Below are 20,072 nucleotides of genomic sequence, written 5' to 3' on the forward strand. Positions count from 1 at the left end.
ATATATTCGAGGATTGATTTATGCTCAACTGCCAAAAATGTTGACTTTCCGGGAACTGAGAAAAGAACTTATAAAATGAATCATCAATTCTAACCCTACACCTTTTCCTGTAGGGCAGTGGAAAAGGAACCTGTGCTCGGAAGTTCCTTGATTCTTAAATTGGTGTGCACTCAGGCAACAGCAGCACATAATGATTTGTATGCACTGACACACAACTTAAATTTCTCTTCTGCAGCAGCCTGCAAAAAAAGAACCAAAACCAAGAAAAAGTGATAATGGAAGTTCAAGAAATTCCTTCATAGAATGCAATTATAAATTTGGTTTACAGTTTTCAAGTAGTAAAATAAGGCTATGGTGCCACAAGTTGAAAAACACACATATTTCTAACCTTACCCACAAAATTTGGCACTTACATTATGAACCTCTAGTAAATGAAAATTAGAACCCGCTAGATTTCGTTTATATCATCGAAAAGTTGAAGGCTTTAGAGACCAAAACCAAGAATAGGTGATAATGAAAGTTCAAGAAATTCCTTCGAAGAATGCAATTATATGTTTGGTTTACAGCTACCAAGTAAAATATGGCTATGCTCCCACAAGTTGGAAAAGACACATATTTCTAACCTTACCCGCAAAAGTTAACACTTACATTATGAACCTCTAGTAAATGTGAAGAACCAGCAAGTTTTTATTTATATAGTCATCCAAAAGTTGAAGGTTCAAGACACAGGCTTTCATTAGCTTTAGGAGTTCTACATGGCATACTTAGATGCCTACTCTTCACCATATAATAAGAACCATAGTACATCATTTAACCAGTCAACTCTTAGATGCGCAATGCCAATGCCCCTAGGACCGGAAAGTTCAAGATCATATTATCCAGAAATAGTTTAGCAAATTAAATACCTGGCATGAAGATTCACTCACGATTTACAGGCTAATGCAGAATAAGCAAAAAATAATAAATATAGAAATTTCATTAAAAAAAAATTGATAAATTATATGGATGACGGCCCTAAATACATAAGGTAAGCTCATGCAGTACGTAGTAATCTTGTAGTTTTAATATTTATAGATATATGTAGCCAGGCTTAGCCAGTGAGAAAAAAGCACAGCATATACATCACAGAAAATAAAGGAGGAAAAAAGATGCTATTTGAGACTTTCTAACCACAGAACAGAAACAGGTGGGAGAAAGATATTAAATCTAACCTGCGAAGGGCCTTGGTGCTTATCAGGATGCCATTTTAAAGCTGATATGCGGAAGCTGAAAGGACACTAACAATTTTAGCATGCGCAAGAAAGAGGAGCTCACAAGAACATAACTTTATTCAACTGTAAGTCACAATATATTCAACTGTACGTCACAATAACTGCACAAAGAACTTACGCATTTTTAACATCTTCCAGCTTTAAAGGACCTGTTGGAGGCAGACCAAGGATTGTCCTATCTGACCATGATCCTACAGCGTATGATGCCTCGTTATCACACTCAGCATCACTTGAGTCCCAAGCTTTTGTTTTATGATTTGTCTGACTTGAATACTCTCTCCATTCAAATCCATATGTTGAGTTTCTGGAATAAGGCTCCTCCCTGAAGGTCCAAGTGTAGCATCTGTCCCCAAAAGTAGCACGGAATGTATTCTCGGAATGATCAAAATCCTCAGAGAAACTCTCTTTCCCATGTCTACCTAAAGATATCAGAAAAAGCAGCATCCAGTCTTTCATAATATAGATAAAAATTTTCCATCAAATGACAAGCACCAAGTCCTGTCAAACTTCAGATTTACATCCACACAGTTGCCTATGGTTCAAAGATACAACATTTCCATAGAACATAAGAGTGATGCAAATGTTATCAGTCCAAGATTGATATATCTAATTTGCATCGCGAGCCATACAAAATTCCTATCAACATTATATTCTCATATTTGATAAATTTACAAGATGCATGAATATCTCAACTAAAATTCCAATACTTCTCTGACACAAACAAAACAGTCACTAAAGATTGCAATTTGATTTAACTCGCTTTCCTTGTAGTTTAACCAAAAAAAAAAATTCACATAAAAAGTAAGTTACTAAAAACTAACTCTATAGTTATGTGTATGTATTCGTTTGTATATGTAGTAATCAGACGCTAGTTTACTATTAGTAGTAAAAACTAATCAAGGTTCACTGCCAGACAGGACAATGGCAAATATGGAAGAGGTAAATAGATATAAGGATACGTTCTAGAAAAAGGTGTGCAGATACTAAATTAATGGTATGTATATATAACATAAGCAGATATATGTATGTGTCTATATATGTGCATGTAAAAATAGATGAATATCTGTGTACATATATATGTCTGTATACATGTACATGTGTGTATATGTGCATACATGAACATATACTTTTAGTTGTTAGCATGATTACGAGTTTCTTTTGGAATGGTAACAAAGTGTTATTAGACCATTAGACGAGAATAATTCATTTTGTTCTCAAGATTGTAGACATCATCTTTCTAAGATACAAACTTCAAAAACAATATGCTTCATACACTTCAGCTTCCAGGGGACCATATCAAATTCCTTCAGGAAACCAATATAGATTTAAAAAGGAGCTCACGTTTTGTTTTCTTATGGTGGGACTTTTCGGAACTTCGAGCAGAAAACTTTGACCGGCGTTTACTATTAGAGCTCTTAGAATCCCGAGCATTTCCTCCATCAAAATTCCACATCGACTCTTCATCCTGTTTAGAATTGGCAGACAATAAGCATACCAAGCTTTAGTGATAAAAAAAATTGTAAAGAAAACAAATGTATATAGAATTAGATGTACTTTTTTTCTTATTCCCTAATAGTATTTCCTTTTTCAGTTCCCAAAAAAAAAAGGAGAATTAAAATAAGCTTCTCAAGTCCATAAATTTTCAGAAGATCTCATAAGTAACAAATGTGTATATATATATGTGTATTATTTGTTAAGAAGTAAAATTAGGGCTTCATTAGGGACCTTTGTAATCTTTGTAGTTACTGCACCCTGAATCTTGATAATCTTTGTAATTAATATTGTTTCCTTTCGTTGTTGCTATCGACCTATATATATAGAGCCCTAATGTTCAATGAAATACACAACAGTTCATTTTTCCATATTATTATTTATTATTTTTAAAGACACAGAACCCCTTGACAACTTATTTATAACGATAGGCTCTTTTGCTATCATAAGTTATTTCAGAAAATATCAATAATAAAACAGTTAAAGAAACTCTTTATAAATTCCTTTGGACAATCATGATATTTTGAATACTTTTACCATACTTCACATAACATCTGAAGTCAATAACTTGCCTTGAAAAAGTTCTATCTTTCAACTAGCATGACTTTCCATAGATTCTACCTTGAAAATGTTCTCTCACAGGTCGAAACTATTTCTCTTTCATCATTGATGCTACTAATATCATGACTTTCAGTAAATTCTAGACTTATAATAATTGCAGAAGGCCTATTTTCTCTCTAATGCAACAAATTGCGCCAAACATGCAGTGAAGAGCCACACTTATTTTTCCATTATTATGGCTCCAATTGCACATGAAACTAAAATAAGTTTAAAAAAGAGCAGACAATAAAAGTAAAGAAGTGGAAATTTCAATGGATTTCACTTCAGGAACAGGGGGAATTTCAACAACTGCAAAATTAGACAAGCATGCGAAAGCGTGTTGATTACTAGAGGAGAGGAATTTGATTGAGAACAATACACCTATAGAAGGGTTCGAAAGGCCCTGCAGAAGCGTAGCAAATATTTCTACAAGAACAATAGATATAATAATTTTATTTAAAAGACTGATTTAATATAACACCTAACAGGGATAATAAAAAGTTTACCGGCAACGAAAATTTTGAAGACCCACTATTGAAGAGAAGGTCTTTCAGGGCTTTCTTGGCATCAGCGCGCTTTTGGCGTACTGAATATCTAACATAATTCTGGGATCAACATTTGAAGCTTTAGTGAAATATTATCGTTCAAACAAAAGCTAAATATGCAAATTGACAACGAGGTAACTGAAAGGAAGGAAAAAAATTTAAATAGAAATACAATGAAACGAATAAATTACAACAGCTAACACGACTATTTGGTACAGCACATAGAAGTGATGAGAGCTTTCTATCCATAGGGAAGTTAAAAAAAGTGTTAAGATAGAAAATAAGCAAGATGAAGGATGATTTTGTTTTACATGCTCAGAGAATGTAACATAATGCATAATCCAAAGAGTTAGTAAGAAGTCTGGCACCTTGGATGGTTGCTGTGCTCCTCCTCCTACATCCTGAAGAACACATTTATTTTGTCAAATTCTTGTGGCAAATAGGCCAAGTATTCTACAAAAATAGTGCAGAAAAGCAGATAAAAAATCTTAAATGTGTCATAATAGTCACCCATGATGTTTAAAAACCAAAAGACAATGGAAGAAACAAAGGGAACAAAAATACAGTGATCATCACATAATATATCAAGTAAACATTTTTTGAAATAAACAATATCAAGTAAACATATTAGAAAAAGTGCAGCTAGCTCCTCTATGAAGAACTCTCTAATCTTATACATAAAGAAAAGTGATTTGTACCCAAAAAAATATATAAAAAAAGATAATAGAAGAATAGATAGATGAGGGACAGGGAACACAGGTGAGGACTTTAGAGGGAGAGTAGAAGAATCTCAAATAGACATGAGGAACAAAACAGACGGAAACAACAAGAGACAGAAACAACAGATAGGAAGTGAAATAAGTTCACTAGAAAATTTTCAATTCCAAGCTTAGATAAAATGTTGATTAGACCCTTTGTTTAAGTTCTGACCTTGACCGAAAAAAGGAAAACAACTAATAGGAAAACAAATCCAGAGTTTCCCAAATGACTAAATACTCTAATCTCCTAAAAAGTCATAGTTCCTAATTTGAAGAACAAAAAACAAATCTCTCAAAAAGTATTAAAATCAGCCTTTTTATTTAGGCTTAGAGGGTTCAGCATCACCAGCTAACTGAGCTAAGCTCATTGGGAAATTTGTTTCACATTTAAATAGGAAAGGCAAATTACCTAAAACTAAGGGAAAGAATTATGGTGGAAGAGAAAATTTATTGAAATTCCTCATCTTTATTTAGCAACAAAAAGAAGGCGCTGATTTTCAATAAATCTGCTTTCATCTTTCATTTGCCAACACAGATTCATGCTGGTGGATATTCTTCATTCCTTTCTGTCTAATTGCTAAATCTACCTAGTTATTTTGTGACAATATCGAATTAAAGTTCCAAGTAATCAAATTCCAACAATTATATAATAGTGTTGGCGTTATTAATTTACTCACAGATCTGTAAATCCATATCTTCTTGTACATGGGTTATGCCCCCTTGGCCTTATTAATTTATACTACTATTCACTTTTATCTCAAAAAAAAAAAAACAATTATATAATAGTGTTTCCAACTGGGTCTAGAAGTTCAGGAAGAATCACATGATCACAAAAGTAAATTGTTAAAAAAATTAAAAATGATAAGTTAGCATGATTCCAGCATAAAACTACTGTTACTTTCAGAGCAACATCAACACAAGCCAGTAACTAATTCCTACAACAATGTTCAAACTTCACAAGTCACCATCATATCAATTAGCATTAACTCACTATCAATTATTGATCAATAAAATAATTCAAGCATTTCATGGCATCATTCATCACTTAAATGTTCACAAACTGGTATTCACTTTTTAGCCGTAGCAAACACAGAGAATAGTAGCTTTGAAAGAGAAAAATGCAAGAGAAAGAATTAAGCAAAGAAGACTCACAAAGCTCCATTTGTTCTTCCACTTTTCGTAGACAGCAGGTGTAGAATGAAAGGAAGCAGAATATACAGTGGTTGTCTTTGTTAAAGAGCTTTTGAGAGCCAACAAGTTTCGCCATCCCGGTATCAACATGATTGATGAAGAAACACAAGGCCTCACCTCCGATCCAATGTTTTCCGATTCTTATTTATCTTAGCTATGATACACTAGGGAGTTAAACCTGCATTCAATTTTCTCGGTTAGTGATTACAATTTTGTATAATCCCCATCAATTGTTTCTGTTTTATCATCTATCCCTCGTAATTAATTTCAACTGAAAATACAAATATCTCCATAAACCAACCAAGATATAGAGCGGAAAAGAAGAAAAGGAATTTGTTATTTGTAAGCTTGGAGAAAATAAAAACAGGTTGAAAATTGGTACCGTACCTGGATGAAGCTTCTCAGTCTGCAGGAGCCGAATGAGAGATGAGCAAACTCGTCTGTGGCGTACTCGAGATTCCGAGATGGAGAGCCAGCTATGCCGAAGAAGATGAGGCGGCCGACGGCTTGAACTATAGGAAGAAGCACGTGATAGGGTTAAAATCTCAAACTTGCATGCTAAGCTAATCAACATTAGAGAAAATCTCAGCTTCTTGTTGCTAAAAAATTAGAGATGGCAACGGAGGAGTTTCAGGGTAAATTTCATCAAACCCCAACCCCGAACATGTTCCGAATCTTGAACAAGTTTGAAACTTTTTTATATTTTCACGAGTTATCTGTTATTATTTTATTATATTAATATTAATAAAAATCATATCAATAAAAAATAAAAAATATATTATTAATATATAATAATAATATATATTAATTATATTTATTATATATACAATGTGGGTGAACAATGCAATTGACAGAAATGTTGGCAGTAAGTACCTTAGACTCAGAATTCACTTGGGTATTTTGTGTGAGATTAACAAGAAATAAATTAATTAATTAATATCCCAACACAGAGAAGATACGAAAGCTTGATCCTTTTCAAGCATAGAGTTCTATTAATGCTCTTAGAAATTAACTAACAATGTATAAATATATATATATATATATATATACATATAGAAATTATCTATATGACAAACTATATCTGCTCTTATTCTTTTATTCACATTAAGAAAGACAACAGAAAACAGAGAAGAAGTTGCAAACTGGAACTATCATGGCAAAGAAGAAAGTAAAGTTGATAACCAAAGGATCCCAAGTGAGTATTTCATTGAACAATTTTAGTTATGATATATATATATATATACATGATGATAATCAAATTAACTTCTCATATCTTTAATTTAATAATCATCTATTTATATTTCCAATTGTCAAGAAAAGAATCACTAGAACCTTATAATTGAAAGTCAATTGATGTTCATATCTGAAAATATGTTTTATGAAATTGATTTCTTATTGTAGGTAACACTAGACAATGGTTTGGTAAGGCTCACAATATCAAAACCTCAAGGATATATCACTGCCATCAAATATGCAGGAGTAGACAATCTTTTAGACCTCAAGTCAAGTGAATCAAGCAGAGGGTAATTCACAGAATACCATCATCTTTTTTAGTCTGACTCGTATAATTAAACCGTTTTTTCTTTGACAACGCGGAAACTTATATATTATGGCTAGAAGATTACTTTACTAAGGATCTGTTTATATATGTTACTTTGGGTAAGAGAGATACAATAAGTGAGTTTGATAGAATATAATTGATTATATGATTGTTTAATCTGCTTGAATTTATTGTATAATGGTTATGCAAACAGGTATTGGGATATTAACTGGAGTTTGCCTGGAGGCAAAGACAGATACCAATTGTATGTTCCTGTTTATTTCATTGGGAAAAAGTATTGCACTTTATGTGTTTGATGGTTGGTGTAGCTGAAGATTAATCATGATGATTCAATCATTATTTTCCTTGGAAAAAAACAGGCTTAGCGGTGCTGAATATAGTGTAGTTCAAATGAATTCAGATCGGGTAGAAGTTTCATTCAAGAACACTTATGATCCAGCAGCTGAAGGCATCAAATTGCCTCTAACTGTTGACACAAGGTCCATGATTTTGTCCTACCAAGTCTTGACACTTTTTCTCTGTTTCCTTAAAGTGCCCTACTAAATTCGACACATTTTCTTCACTTGCAATCAGGTATGTGTTGCAGAGTGGAGTTTCTGGCTTCCATTGCTATGCAATATATGAGCGCCCACCTAACTGCCGTGCCTTTGATCTTGCTCAAACAAGAATGGTGTTTAAGCTTCGACAAGAGAAGTAATATGCATTAACATATAATCTCTTAAGTTGATGTATATAGATACCGCTTGTTTTACATCTGAGCCAGATCTTTGTTGGCATGATGGAGTAGATTTCACTACATGGCAATCACTGATGAGAAACAGAGAATAATGCCAATGCCAGAAGATTTGCTTCCTGGTAGAGGTAAACAACTTATTGTACCTGAATCTGTTTTGCTGGTGAATCCTATAAACCCAGATCTCAAAGGGGAGGTGAGTATGCAACAAAATTATGCATCATGTTTTTTATTTTTTTGGTTGACAGGAGGCTCAGCGGGCGAGTAGATGATAATACAGGATATACCCTTTTCCTGTTGTGACTTTTTTCCTTATGAATGTGACCAGGATTTGATCTTAAAATTTTTTGTAATTTGTGTATTGATTTTACCAGCTAAGCTAGATGAAACTTGTATTAGTTGTTCTCTCTTTGAGCATTCATGTATCTGAGCATTTAGCACTTCAAGGGATCAACGGCAGGAACTTAATTATCTGTCTTATGTATGACTGACCACCATAGGTTGATGACAAGTACCAGTACTCAGTGGATAATAAAGATGGTGGAGTCCATGGATGGATCAGTTCAGGTCCTATTGTGGGGTTCTGGGTTATATTCCCCAGCCATGAGTTTCGAAACGGAGGTCCTACCAAGCAAAATCTCACAGTTCACACTGGACCTGCTTGCCTTGCTGTGAGTTCTATAGGGTACAAGTATTAACAAACAGAAATATTTTAAGGTTCTTAAAATTCATGGCTTCTAATTGGCATAACAGATGTTCCATGGAACTCACTATATTGGAGAAGTTATATTAGCTCATTTTGAAGAAGGAGAGACATGGAGGAAGGTCTTTGGCCCCTTCTTCGTATACCTAAACTCAACATCAAATGTATCGGATGCTTACAACTTATGGCTTGATGCGAAGAAGCAGGTTAACGCTCATTTCCTTCATGATGCAATAGCCTTCAATTCTCTGAGTAACTATTAGTTGCTCTAGGAGTATAGAAGAGCTGTTTAATCTCATAATTGCTGTCTTAGTTATAGATATTCTTCCTATTGATGTGGCTTTTGCTCGTGACTCTTTTGACTCATTCTAGCGGCTGCAAGAAGAGATGGCATGGCCATATGATTTCATCTCATCACCATACTATCTGTCTGCAAACGAACGTGGCTCAGCTATAGGGAAATTGGTTGTCCTAGACAGGTAATAAAAGCTGAGGACAGATTGTTCAGGCACATGTCAAGATATTGTATCCTTTCGCATTTGAAAACTACTCTCATTTTTCATCTCGATTGCTCAATCCAGGTTTATTTTGAGTTCTTTGATCCCTGCCAAGAATGCCTATATTGGTCTATCAACTGCAACAGAGGAAGGAGGCTGGCAAACAGAAAGCAAGGTATTGCAATTATAGTTATCAATTCATCAAGGCAATATATACATGAACTGGAAATTCTTAACACTCCTTTTCTCATTATGGATATGAAGGATTACCAATTCTGGGTGAAAACAGATTCACAAGGTAATTTTATCATCAAGAATGCTATCCCGGGAGTCTATAGACTCCATGGTTGGGTTCCAGGGTTTGTGGGCGATTACCTTGACACAAGACTCGTAACCATCTCTGCTGGTACTTCCATATTAGTCCTCTCCTCAATCAAGAAACAAACTGATATGTTGTTTCCCTATATAACATTCATTAAGAGCTCATTGCAGATCACATTATTCCATTTTTTCCAGTGTAGAGACCTAATGATTGTAGAGATTTATCAGGGTCCCAAACAGAACTCAGCCACTTGACCTTCAAACCCCCTAGAGATGGACCAACCATATGGGAGATAGGCTTCCCTGATCGTACTGCTATGGGCTTCTATGTGCCTGATGTGAATCCAATGTATGTCAACAGGTTGTTCCTTAACGGGCCAGAAAAGTAAGCAACTTTTGCTCTCCATTCGGTCTAAAATCATTAACAAAAAATTTTACTAACACGAATCAACGAGTGAATACGACTAATTCATTTCAAATCTTTGTCGCTAAATCATGCAACAAACTTGAATGAACTAATCATCTTTATGGGGTCTTCTACTTCATCTGAACTACGAAAGCATCTTATGATTTTTCTAAATAAACATATGTTTGCATTTGTGGTATCTTATAGGTACAGGCAATACGGGCTATGGGACAGATACACCGATATACATCCTGAATCTGATCAAGTATTCAGCATAGGCATCAGTGACTCAAAAAAGGAGTGGTTCTTTGCTCATGTAGACAGGTCTTAAAAATTTCTTCTGACAATGACACCTTTCTGAGGAATCTCCAGAACTGAATGTAATTCTTACACGAGATCTTCAGCTGAAAGTAAGTAACTTTTCCTGATAAATGTTGTTAATTTTGACAGAAGAGGAGCAGACAAGTATCAGCCAACAACATGGACTATCAAGTTTAATCTTGATTCAGTAACCAATGGAACTTACAAGCTGAGACTGGCCATCGCATCAGCAACTCGCTCTGATCTGCAGGTTTTTGTAAATTCAAAGGATGAAGGAATGGTGTTTGAAGTGATGAATCTGGGGAATGATAACACAATTTGTCGGCATGGAATACATGGGCTGTATCGGCTTTTTAGCATTGATGTTTCTTCGTCATTGTTGATCAAGGGTGATAACTCCATATTTCTCACACAGGCCAGAGGTGGAGATGCACTTTGTGCAATACTCTATGATTACTTGAGACTTGAAGCTCCATCATCTAAATCGAAGTCATCTGAGGAATGAATACAAGATTTGAGACACTGATACAACTAATATGTCTATGTGGGTATGTATGTATAGATTATGAAAAAAAAAATGGTTTTTTTTTAAGTTCGGAATGTTCCATGCCAAATAATCTGTTAAATATATATTATACAATAAATGTTACATATTCTGTATCAAGTATACAAAGAATAAACTAATAAAGATTGAACCCAAGATATCTCTCCTAGAAGTACAAAGAATAAACTAACAAAAATCTAATGAACTGATCAAAATTTCTGTTAAACAAAACCACAGAGAGTTGCAGTACAAATCGTTCAGTCAAGTACTTTGGAACCAAAACCAAGCATTATCTGCTAGTTGCACCAGTTCCACCTTCCACTATTGGACCTTTTCAAGTGCCACTTCTTCAATGCCGACTTAGATTTAGCTTCTGCATCATCAAGACCGCATTCCTTGGATTGGTTCTTTGGTATAATCAAGAACCAATTCAGCTACTGATCCATATCAGGATTAAATAAAGGGTTCAGCTTCTCCAATCGAACTGCTTGTCAATTCTTGGCAGGTTTCTGGGTTTTCTTGATCAGGCTTTTATGCCTCTTGCCTCCTGGTTCTTGCTTCTTGTCTCCTTTCTCAAAGCCTCTTTTGCGAGACAAAACTTTTGCCTGGTTGTCCTTTCTTTTACCGCCCACTTCTCTTTCACAGCTGCCAGTTTCAGTCTCAGTCAGAAAACGTGTGGTGAGATGAAAAGAATTTAAGGGAAAATGAGAAGACTGAAAAAATGGACAGGTGGACCGCCTAGATTAAAACTCTAAAATGAAGGGTTCAGATTCTCTTTTTCTGTTTAAAGGTTGGAGACAGCTGGTAGTCTCTAATGTTTCCAGAGACCGCCCTCATCCCCTTTTTATTTTCCTGTATATATATTTCCAAGGTTCCATTCAATAAATACACAGCGGAAAATTAATGAGCATTAGATGCTCTCTACCCTACCCAGCTAAGTTTCTTTACATGGTATCAGAGCAGTACCTGTAATAAGCACTGATTCTCCTGATTTTTACATTACAATATTACCCTACTGCTAAATGGCAAACCCTAATACAAATGTGTTGATACTCCTAAGTTCAGACCAGCCTAGAATGCAACTCGTCACAACCACACTTGATGGATCCAACTACTTGTCTTGGAGTTGAACCATGGTGATCGCATTGAGAGCCAAGGACAAGCTCGCCCTCGTCGACGACAGATGCAAAAAGCCCGAACCCGATGCAACAGAACATAAACAATGACACAAAACAGACAGCATGATAGTGTCTTGGATTCTGAACTCGATGAACAAAGAGCTCGCTAGCGCCTTCTTGTTCACCACATCAACAAAAATCCTGTGAGATGAAATAAAAAAACGTAGGGTGAAAGCAATGGACATATGTTGTATCAGTTAAAACGCGAAATAAGTTCCATCACGCAATCTAACCTTTCTGTCACAGCCTATTATACAAAACTCAAAAGGCTATGGGATGAGTTAACACACCTAAGGCCCTTGCTTGCTCCTACCATGCTGCAACACAACACAATAAAATAGACAATACTGACAACTTAATCCAATTTCTAATGGGTCTTAATAACTCATACGATCATGTTAGAAACCAAATATTGATCATGGAATCCTTATACGGATTGAATAGAGCTTATTTCATGGTGATTAGTGTTGAAAAACAGAGGGAAGTACACAATAGTAACTCGTTTAAGGGGATGCCCGCTGCATTTTACACCAACCTAAAAGACAATCCAAAATTCCCAAACCGGAAAAAGGAAAAGGATAGCAGGGCATGCACTTATTGTAAAAACACAGGGCACACAAAGGACACATACTTCAAGCTCCATGACTACCCAGAATGGTTTACATAACTCAAAGAGAAAAGGAACGAAGAAAAAACTAATGCAATGGGCAAACAATGCCTCTAATAACACCAAAACAGAAGTATTCAACACAAATTGGGGCACAAAAATGACCATACTCATAGAACAAGAGATCAGTAAGTACTTGAAAAACAAATGAGCAAACATGGCAGAATCGGCAGGGTGCGTGGGCTACTCTGGCCCCTCTAGTAAGCAACTTAAATGTTGTTTTTTATATACCTTTAATGACATAAGATCTTGGATAATAGAGACAGGTGTCACATCACACATATGCCATGATTTCAAAATGCTTTCAAAACCCGTAAAACTAGAACCTGCAGTACCTATCTCGTTACCAGACGGAACCACGAGTCATTCAATCCACAAAGGAACCATAAAGCTGTGCGACAATTTAATTCTACTGGATGTTCTTTATATACCAAAATTCACTTACAACCTTATTTCTGTCATAAAACTAACACAAGCTATAAATACCTACATTTTCTTTTATCCCAACCATTGTTTTGTGCAGAATTTGACAACTAACAAAATATTGAGGAAGGGAACAATAATGAAGAGCCTGTACACCCTGAGTGAAGACATTAACCCTAACAAAGCATACATCAGCCACACCCAAGAAAACAACCTACAACTATAGCACAAAAGACTCGGCCACACATCCAAACAAAAATTGATCCACATTCCCAGTCTAAAGTTACCATGCAGTGCAGCTCTACATGATGTGAAATATACCCCTTGGCAAAACAGCAACGCTTGTCTTTTTTCTAAAAATTTTATCAATACTAGTGACATTTTTAGTTTAATACATGTTGACCTTTGGGGACCATACCCGGTTAATTGTACTTCTGGTGCACTTTATTTTTTAACCATAGTTGATGATTTCTCAAGAGCCACTTAAACTTACTTATTAAAAGAGAAAACGAATGTACCAAATATCTTGAAATATTTTTACAATCTAATACAAATTCAATTTTAGAAAGCAATCAAAACAATTAGGACAGACAACGACACTGAATTCATGAACACTTCATTCAAAAAAAAATTTCAAGAAAAATGAATCATGCATCAAAAAATCTGTACATACACACCACAGCAAAATGGGGTGGTGGAGAGGAAACATAAGCACCTATTACAAATTGTTAAGGCATTGATGTTTGAATCAAAACTACCCAAAAGTTTTTGGGATGAAGCCATACTCACAGCCACACACATAATAAAAGTTTTGTCAAACTCTGTTTTAAAATGAAAAACTCCTTACGAAATTCTGTACAAAAAATAGCCGGATTATTCAAAGCTAAAGGCCTTCGATTGTCAATGTTTTGCAACAAATGTCACCCCTCAAAAAGAATAGTTTAAACCTAGGGTTTTGAAATGTGTTTGCTTAGGGTATGCACTCGATGCAAAGGCTTACAAATTATATGATATAACAAACAGAAAAACGGTTTTGTCTAGGGATGTCATATTTTTCCATACCAAACAAAACACCCTAAACCAGATTACCATGACACACTACTGCCAATACCAAGTGACGACACAGTAAACACATCTGAAAATCAGCTACGAAGAAGAGAATAAATTCCCTTACCAACCATCATTTTCCAAGAGTCTGAAGTAAGGAGGAGCATCAGGGTGAGAAACAAGCCCGCCTAGATGGTAGACTTTGTCGCCCATACCACTGAACAACCCATGTTTGAGCTCTCCTTCCTCATGTCCACCTCACCTACATACAACCACGGCTATGTTAATTTTATTGCACAAGTGTCTATTACCAAAGAACCAATGTCATATAGGAATGTTAAAGGGGACAGCAAGTGGGTTGAGGCCATGCAAGCCGAACTGTCCGCACTGGAAGAAAATAGAACATAGGAACTCACTACACTACCAAAAGGGAAGAAAGCAATTGATTCAAAATGAGTGTATAAAATAAAATACAATACCGATGGATCAGTTGATAAATACAAAGCAAGACTTGTAGCTAAAGGTTACAACCAGGAGTTCGGCATAAACTATCATGATAGCTTCTCACTAGTGGCCAAAATGGTCACAGTTCGATTACTTTTAGCCGTGGTAGCCGCAAACAACTGGCCAGTATACCAGTTAGACATCAATAACGCATACCTACATGGTTTAGTGGAAGAGAAGTTATACTTAAAACCTCCAGAGGGCTACTTCAAGGCTAGTAAAGGGCAAGTCTGCCGTCTAACCAAGAGTCTATACGACTTAAAACAAGCGGGTCGCCAGTGGAACAAGGAGTTCACCTCAAAGCTCCAATCTATCGGCTTCACCAAGTCAGAAGCCGACCAATATCTATTCACAAAAAGAACAAAAGGAAACTACGTTTCAGTTGTGGTATATGTGGATAACTTACTTGTCACGGGTCCTAATGATGAGGTGATTTACGAAATCAAAAGCGCCATGAATGAAGCCTTCACAGTCAAGGACATCGACCAAGCAAGATATTTCCTCAGAGTCGAGATAGCTAGATCAAAATAAGGGATCTACATCAGCCAAAAAAAATATACCAGAGATATTCTACAAGATACAAAGATGGAAGATGCAAAAGGAAGCCACTTTCCCCTGTCTTCCGGACTAAAACTAAATACAAAAGAAAGAGAAATCTTACCAGATCTGGAGAGATATAGACGCCTAATCGGCCGTTTGCTTTACCTCAACTTCACCAGACCTGACATAACGTACTCCACTCAACACCTCAGTCAGTTCATGCAACGACCCAGACGACCACACTACACGTTGTTAGATACCTAAAGCAATATCCGGAGCAAGGCATCTTCTTCCCGAGAAAGAATGATTTTAAAGTTCAAACTTTTTGTGATTCGGACTAGGCATCGTGTCTGATATCCCGCAAATCATTCATGGGCTTCTGCATCTTCCTTGGGCCTGCACTGATCTCTTGGAAAACAAAGAAACAAACTACAGTGAGCAAGTCTTCCACAGAGGCTGAGTATAGAAGTATGTCATCCACGGTATGTGAAGTTCAGTGGATAACCTATCTGCTTTGAGACTTTCAAATAACACCCCACTTACCCGTAACATTGAACTGTGATAACAAAATCGCCGAGCATATTGCAGCAAATCCGATTTTTTACGAACGAACAAAACACCTTGACATCGACTGCCACATAATTCGCAACCAAGTTCAAAAGGGTTTCGTTGAAATGAAGCATGTCACCTCGAGGGAACAGCTCGCCGATTTGCTCACAAAACCTTTAGGAACTTCAGCACATCATCGACTTTTGTTCAAGATGAAGCATCTGCAACAAGAGAGTTCAAAGAGTCAAAGAAGAGATAGTGAGAAACTTGAAGAACCGAAAGCAAACTGACTTCATCTTAAGGAGTGGGTGAAAAGAATTAAAGGAAAATGAGAAGGCTGAAAAAATGAACAGGTGAACCGTTCAGATCAAAACCTAAAATGAAGGGTTCAGATTTTTTTTTTTTTTGTTTAAAAGTTGGAGACAGTTGGTGGTCTCTGACATTTCCAGAGACCGCCCTCATCCCCTTTTCATTTTTCCTATATGTATATATATTCCCAAGGTTCCATTCAATAAATACACAGCAGAAAATAAATGAACATTAAATGCTCTTTAACCTACCCGGTTAAGTTTCTTTATAACCTCAACTGCAATCTGGAGCGAGTCTTACCGCTTCATGGCTCGATTTTTCTTGGGTCTTTCTTGAAATGGAAGAGGAGTCTTTGGGTCCTCGGTGGCTTGGTTGATGAAGCCGAGAAAATCCTCTATCTCTGTCGGCATCTTGGCCATCTCTCTTTGAAATTGAAGCAGGACAATACTAAAAATTTCTATCAAATGGACCAATTCGATTAATGTATGATCTTCAACCCCCTGAAACACCAATACCCAGAATCATTTTCCTGGAAAAAGAATCAGAAAACTCCGGTGAATGATTTGAAGCTCTATAAAACACCAATACCTACAATTTCTATCTCAGAAACAAGAAGCAAAGCAAAGATTGCAGCTGGAAAAACAAAGCAGAGTACCCCCAAATCTCTTCGTAGTTTATATTTGTACTCGTCTGTGTAAGTCGCGTGACTTTAACAGTCAAGCCAATTTGCCGCCAAAAATTGAAATTGTCAAAACGCTACGGTATTTAGGTGCCAAGTAATTATCTCTTCACCTGGCTGAACTCAATGCACATTACACCCAAATCTCTTGACCGGTTTAACGGTCAAGCAAACTTGCCCGCAGAGAGTCTTAATTTTTTTCCAAAATGCTGTGATTTGTTAATCTGCTATGCCAAGCAACTTGGAACTCCAACTGTTCTAACTTCGATAATCGATTAAAAAATCTAATATCTATTGTTCTACATCATTCAAATGATTCATAATTGAATGGATATTTAAACGATTTTTTCTTTTCTATGAAAAAAAATCACATTAGATTTTTTAACATATCATCATCAAATTATAAAATGTTACTTTGTCTAGAACATAATAGGTTCGTTGAGACGAACCAAATTTTATCATTAAAACACCACTAACATATTAATAAATCAAATCTTTAACTTTACTAAATCAAATATTAAAATTCGATCACCATCAATTCATAATACACTCATAGTGAGCTCTACATCCTTCTTCATATTCGAACTCTGTAATTTTCAAATATAACACAAAAATATTAATTAATAGACCACTTTGTTGCTAAGAAATATCTAGTCGAAATTGAATGGAGTAATATAAATCATGTTATATTATGGTGATACAAAGATGAATGCACAGGAACACTTCAGTTAAACCATGATAATCATGAGAATGAAAAGTATAAATATAATATTGCCATTGATGGCAAAAGTAAGTTCTATAATTTTCATCAGCAAAATGTCAAAATACGGTAGCTACTCACACGCCAGATGCTAAATACATCATTTGAAGAGTTACATACGCTTATACACAAAATTGCATGTCAAGAAGTGGCTACTACAGAGAGAATCATCAGGTCATCAAAACACCAGCTTGTTTAAGCTCCATTTCAATTCATATGCTGGAGAAAGTCAAAAGTAAGCCATAATGATCGCTAGGCAATACAGGAAGCTCCAACTTCTTTACTTCATTTTTGATCTTTTTCTCTTTGCAATATGTCAGCCCAGGTATTGGCTCCATTCCTATCATTTGAACTCCACTAATTTTGAAATCTTGCAGACTGCACATAAATCGGTCCAGACGTTTTCGTAGAGTGCGGTTACCTGACAACATCATGTTTGACTTGGTATCATATGTAAATCCATCTTCCCCTGGCCTAAGTTCTGTCCAAGCATCAATCCATTTATCAGACAGGGGGAACTGACCATCTAGCTTGTCATCCCAGTTCAAATCACCCCCGAAAATGACATTAGGATTCTTGTTAAGGAACTTGACAGTCTCGTTTGCCTGTTCTACACGCTCCTTGCTGAACATCTGATCCCACTTCGGAGGGCTTGGGCAAGGACTCTCGAGATGGCTAGTGGCAACAACTAAAGATATGTCTCCCTTAACTTCAAGCTCAGCAATGATCAGTTCCCTTCCCATTATAGAATTCCTAAAAGGCTTGCTGGTGAAAGATTTCACCGGTATTTTACTCAACTGTGAGCAATTCAAAATTGGCCAAATCAGTAAAGCTTAACATTAAATTCTCAAATCAGCCAAACATGATACAAAATAATGATAAATATATTGCTTCCAGAAAGCACAACGCCAGACCGTATATGTAGAAAGTAACTAGCTCATAGCTTAAAGTCTTAACAACAAATCATATATTATTTCCATGTGCTCACAACATGCATACATACTAAAATCATCAACATCAAAGATGAACCACCAGATTGAGAATGACAGAAAGTTACCAGCATGCAAAAATATGGTCTTGAATCTGCCATCCCATTTGAAACAGAACAACGATAAGCCTTCCACCAGCTGGATTGACAAAAGGCTTCATATATGTTCGGAGTAACCTCCTACAGAACAAAGATTCATGTTTGGCGAATGTTCTGAAATCTATTAGATTGGATCGAACAAGAAAGAAAAAGAAAACCTGAAAACAGATTATTTCTGGGGAATGCAATTGAATGAGTTCGCCAATAGCTTTCATCCTCTTATACATCTCCAAATCCTCCCGAAACCAGACATTATAGCTCAGAACTTTCAGTGTAACTAAACCAGCTCCTGAACTATTGTTCTCTGTGACATATATATGATGATTTCATATTCAGTGACAATAAAAATACCAATTTTCTAATATAACAAAATAAAAAGTTTACTCCTTTGTTGTCTGGACTCGTAATCTATCAATTTCTCATCTATGAATTAATCAAAAGAACCTTTTTAACCATTTCCCATATAATGGACAACTTAGAGTGTTCAACATTCAGTATGAAACAAATTTGATATTGAAAATAAGATTAATAACATTAAAAGGAGGAACTTGATTAACAAAGAACAAAAATTTATTAGAAAAAGAAACAATACCCATGAACTTATATAAACTTAAACAGAAACTAATTAACAATATTCATTAGCATAATCATTTCAAACTATATTCAAACAGAAACAAGAAACTCCTTTAAAGGAAACACAAAAAGGGATAACAACACATACCCTTCACAGTATCCTCCTTGTTCGAGGCCATAACTCCACGAAACCCGCTCAAATCAACTAAATCACCGTCATCACGAACTGGATCCATCTCCATCTCCGTCTCCGTCTCCATTCCCTTCCTCTTACAGCGTCGCAACGGCAAGAACACAGACCCGACGGAGGAATCGACGTCCCCTTCAGGACCCGTATCGTATAAATCGTCAAATCTTGAGAGAGAAGACACCGAAGCCCTCGTGTCACAGACCTCGCAGTTGGTGTTTCTATATGGGTTCAAGAAAGTGCAGGCCTTGCACGCCCATTTAAGGTCCAGACAAGAGGAAGAAGAAGAAGGAGATGACGGAGTTAAGCAGATTTGACAGTGGGATTTCTGAGATGGGGAGTTGAGGAATGTGCATTTCTTACAGGACCAAGGAGGAAGAGATGAAGACGACGACGACGACGAAGACATTGATCGGAGAAGATGTAAGGTCTCGGGTCCTCTTCTGGTTCTAGGGTTTATCAGTGCTCGTTTTATACATTGAAGTTGACAAGACAAGTCAACCGTCTTGTATTTTCTTTTGGGAAATTGCATTATAATTATCCCTCTTTCTATTTACCAAGATATATAAATATTTTTTATAAATATCAACTAAATATTATAAGTAAATTAATTTCAGCTATTCAATC

At 36.0% G+C, this 20,072-nt stretch overlaps 3 protein-coding genes across 18 annotated transcripts; 1 reads left to right on the forward strand and 2 right to left on the reverse strand.

Moving 5' to 3' along the window:
* Positions 1–24: 24 nt before the first annotated feature.
* LOC110808084 (Chaperone DnaJ-domain superfamily protein) lies at positions 25–6,383 on the reverse strand. Its single transcript, XM_022033432.2, has 8 exons — positions 6,244–6,383; positions 5,818–6,034; positions 4,276–4,308; positions 3,869–3,967; positions 2,613–2,736; positions 1,390–1,690; positions 1,212–1,266; positions 25–239 (listed from the first exon to the last, which is right to left on the reverse strand). Exons 2-8 carry the CDS (start codon positions 5,944–5,946, stop codon positions 171–173), a joined length of 810 nt encoding a protein of 269 aa, XP_021889124.2. The 5' UTR covers positions 5,947–6,034; positions 6,244–6,383; the 3' UTR covers positions 25–170.
* A 342-nt stretch (positions 6,384–6,725) lies between these two features.
* LOC110808050 (uncharacterized) lies at positions 6,726–11,049 on the forward strand. The gene is made up of 14 exons (XM_022033387.2): positions 6,726–7,051; positions 7,258–7,379; positions 7,611–7,661; positions 7,777–7,896; positions 7,991–8,110; positions 8,205–8,346; positions 8,651–8,821; positions 8,904–9,059; positions 9,226–9,332; positions 9,435–9,525; positions 9,615–9,756; positions 9,900–10,056; positions 10,285–10,401; positions 10,528–11,049. Exons 1-14 carry the CDS (start codon positions 7,010–7,012, stop codon positions 10,901–10,903), a joined length of 1,914 nt encoding a protein of 637 aa, XP_021889079.1. The 5' UTR covers positions 6,726–7,009; the 3' UTR covers positions 10,904–11,049.
* Positions 10,119–19,992, reverse strand: LOC110808032 (endonuclease/exonuclease/phosphatase family protein). Of its 16 annotated transcripts, XR_015813695.1 has the most exons (12): positions 19,407–19,992; positions 18,844–18,989; positions 18,656–18,766; positions 17,719–18,395; positions 16,411–16,659; positions 15,845–16,071; positions 15,423–15,709; positions 15,168–15,278; positions 14,385–14,519; positions 11,212–11,587; positions 10,604–10,892; positions 10,119–10,501 (listed from the first exon to the last, which is right to left on the reverse strand). XR_015813695.1 is itself a non-coding variant. In XM_088208482.1 (4 exons), the coding sequence occupies exons 1-4, from the start codon at positions 19,975–19,977 to the stop codon at positions 17,811–17,813; spliced, it is 1,413 nt and encodes a 470-aa protein (XP_088064608.1). In that variant the 5' UTR covers positions 19,978–19,992; the 3' UTR covers positions 17,578–17,810. The 16 variants fall into 16 exon arrangements, 1 of the variants encoding a protein (XP_088064608.1); XR_015813692.1 differs by having other exon boundaries at positions 10,119–10,892; XR_015813691.1 differs by lacking the exons at positions 10,119–10,501; positions 10,604–10,892 and adding an exon at positions 14,737–14,917 and having other exon boundaries at positions 11,006–11,587.
* Between the last annotated feature and the right edge of the window lie 80 nt (positions 19,993–20,072).

The sequence above is a fragment of the Carica papaya genome, chromosome 7 (genome assembly GCF_054855325.1).
Source record: "Carica papaya isolate Zhongbai chromosome 7, ASM5485532v1, whole genome shotgun sequence".
Taxonomy (NCBI): domain Eukaryota; kingdom Viridiplantae; phylum Streptophyta; class Magnoliopsida; order Brassicales; family Caricaceae; genus Carica; species Carica papaya.

Coding starts and splice junctions, on each gene's coding strand:
- LOC110808050 (XM_022033387.2), top strand. CDS start 7,010: ATGGCAAAGAAGAAAGTAAAGTTGATAACCAAAGGATCCCAA. Junction 8,111..8,204: donor TTTAAGCTTCGACAAGAGAA/GTAATATGCATT, acceptor ATGATGGAGTAG/ATTTCACTACATGGCAATCA. Junction 9,757..9,899: donor ACTCGTAACCATCTCTGCTG/GTACTTCCATAT, acceptor GAGATTTATCAG/GGTCCCAAACAGAACTCAGC.
- LOC110808032 (XM_088208482.1), bottom strand. CDS start 19,977: ATGCAATTTCCCAAAAGAAAATACAAGACGGTTGACTTGTCTTGTCAA. Junction 18,767..18,843: donor CAGAAATAATCTGTTTTCAG/GTTTTCTTTTTC, acceptor TTTGTTCTGTAG/GAGGTTACTCCGAACATATA. Junction 18,396..18,655: donor GACCATATTTTTGCATGCTG/GTAACTTTCTGT, acceptor AATTGCTCACAG/TTGAGTAAAATACCGGTGAA.
- LOC110808084 (XM_022033432.2), bottom strand. CDS start 5,946: ATGTTGATACCGGGATGGCGAAACTTGTTGGCTCTCAAAAGCTCTTTA. Junction 3,968..4,275: donor GAGCACAGCAACCATCCAAG/GTGCCAGACTTC, acceptor TGTTGATCCCAG/AATTATGTTAGATATTCAGT. Junction 1,267..1,389: donor CTGGAAGATGTTAAAAATGC/GTAAGTTCTTTG, acceptor GTGTCCTTTCAG/CTTCCGCATATCAGCTTTAA.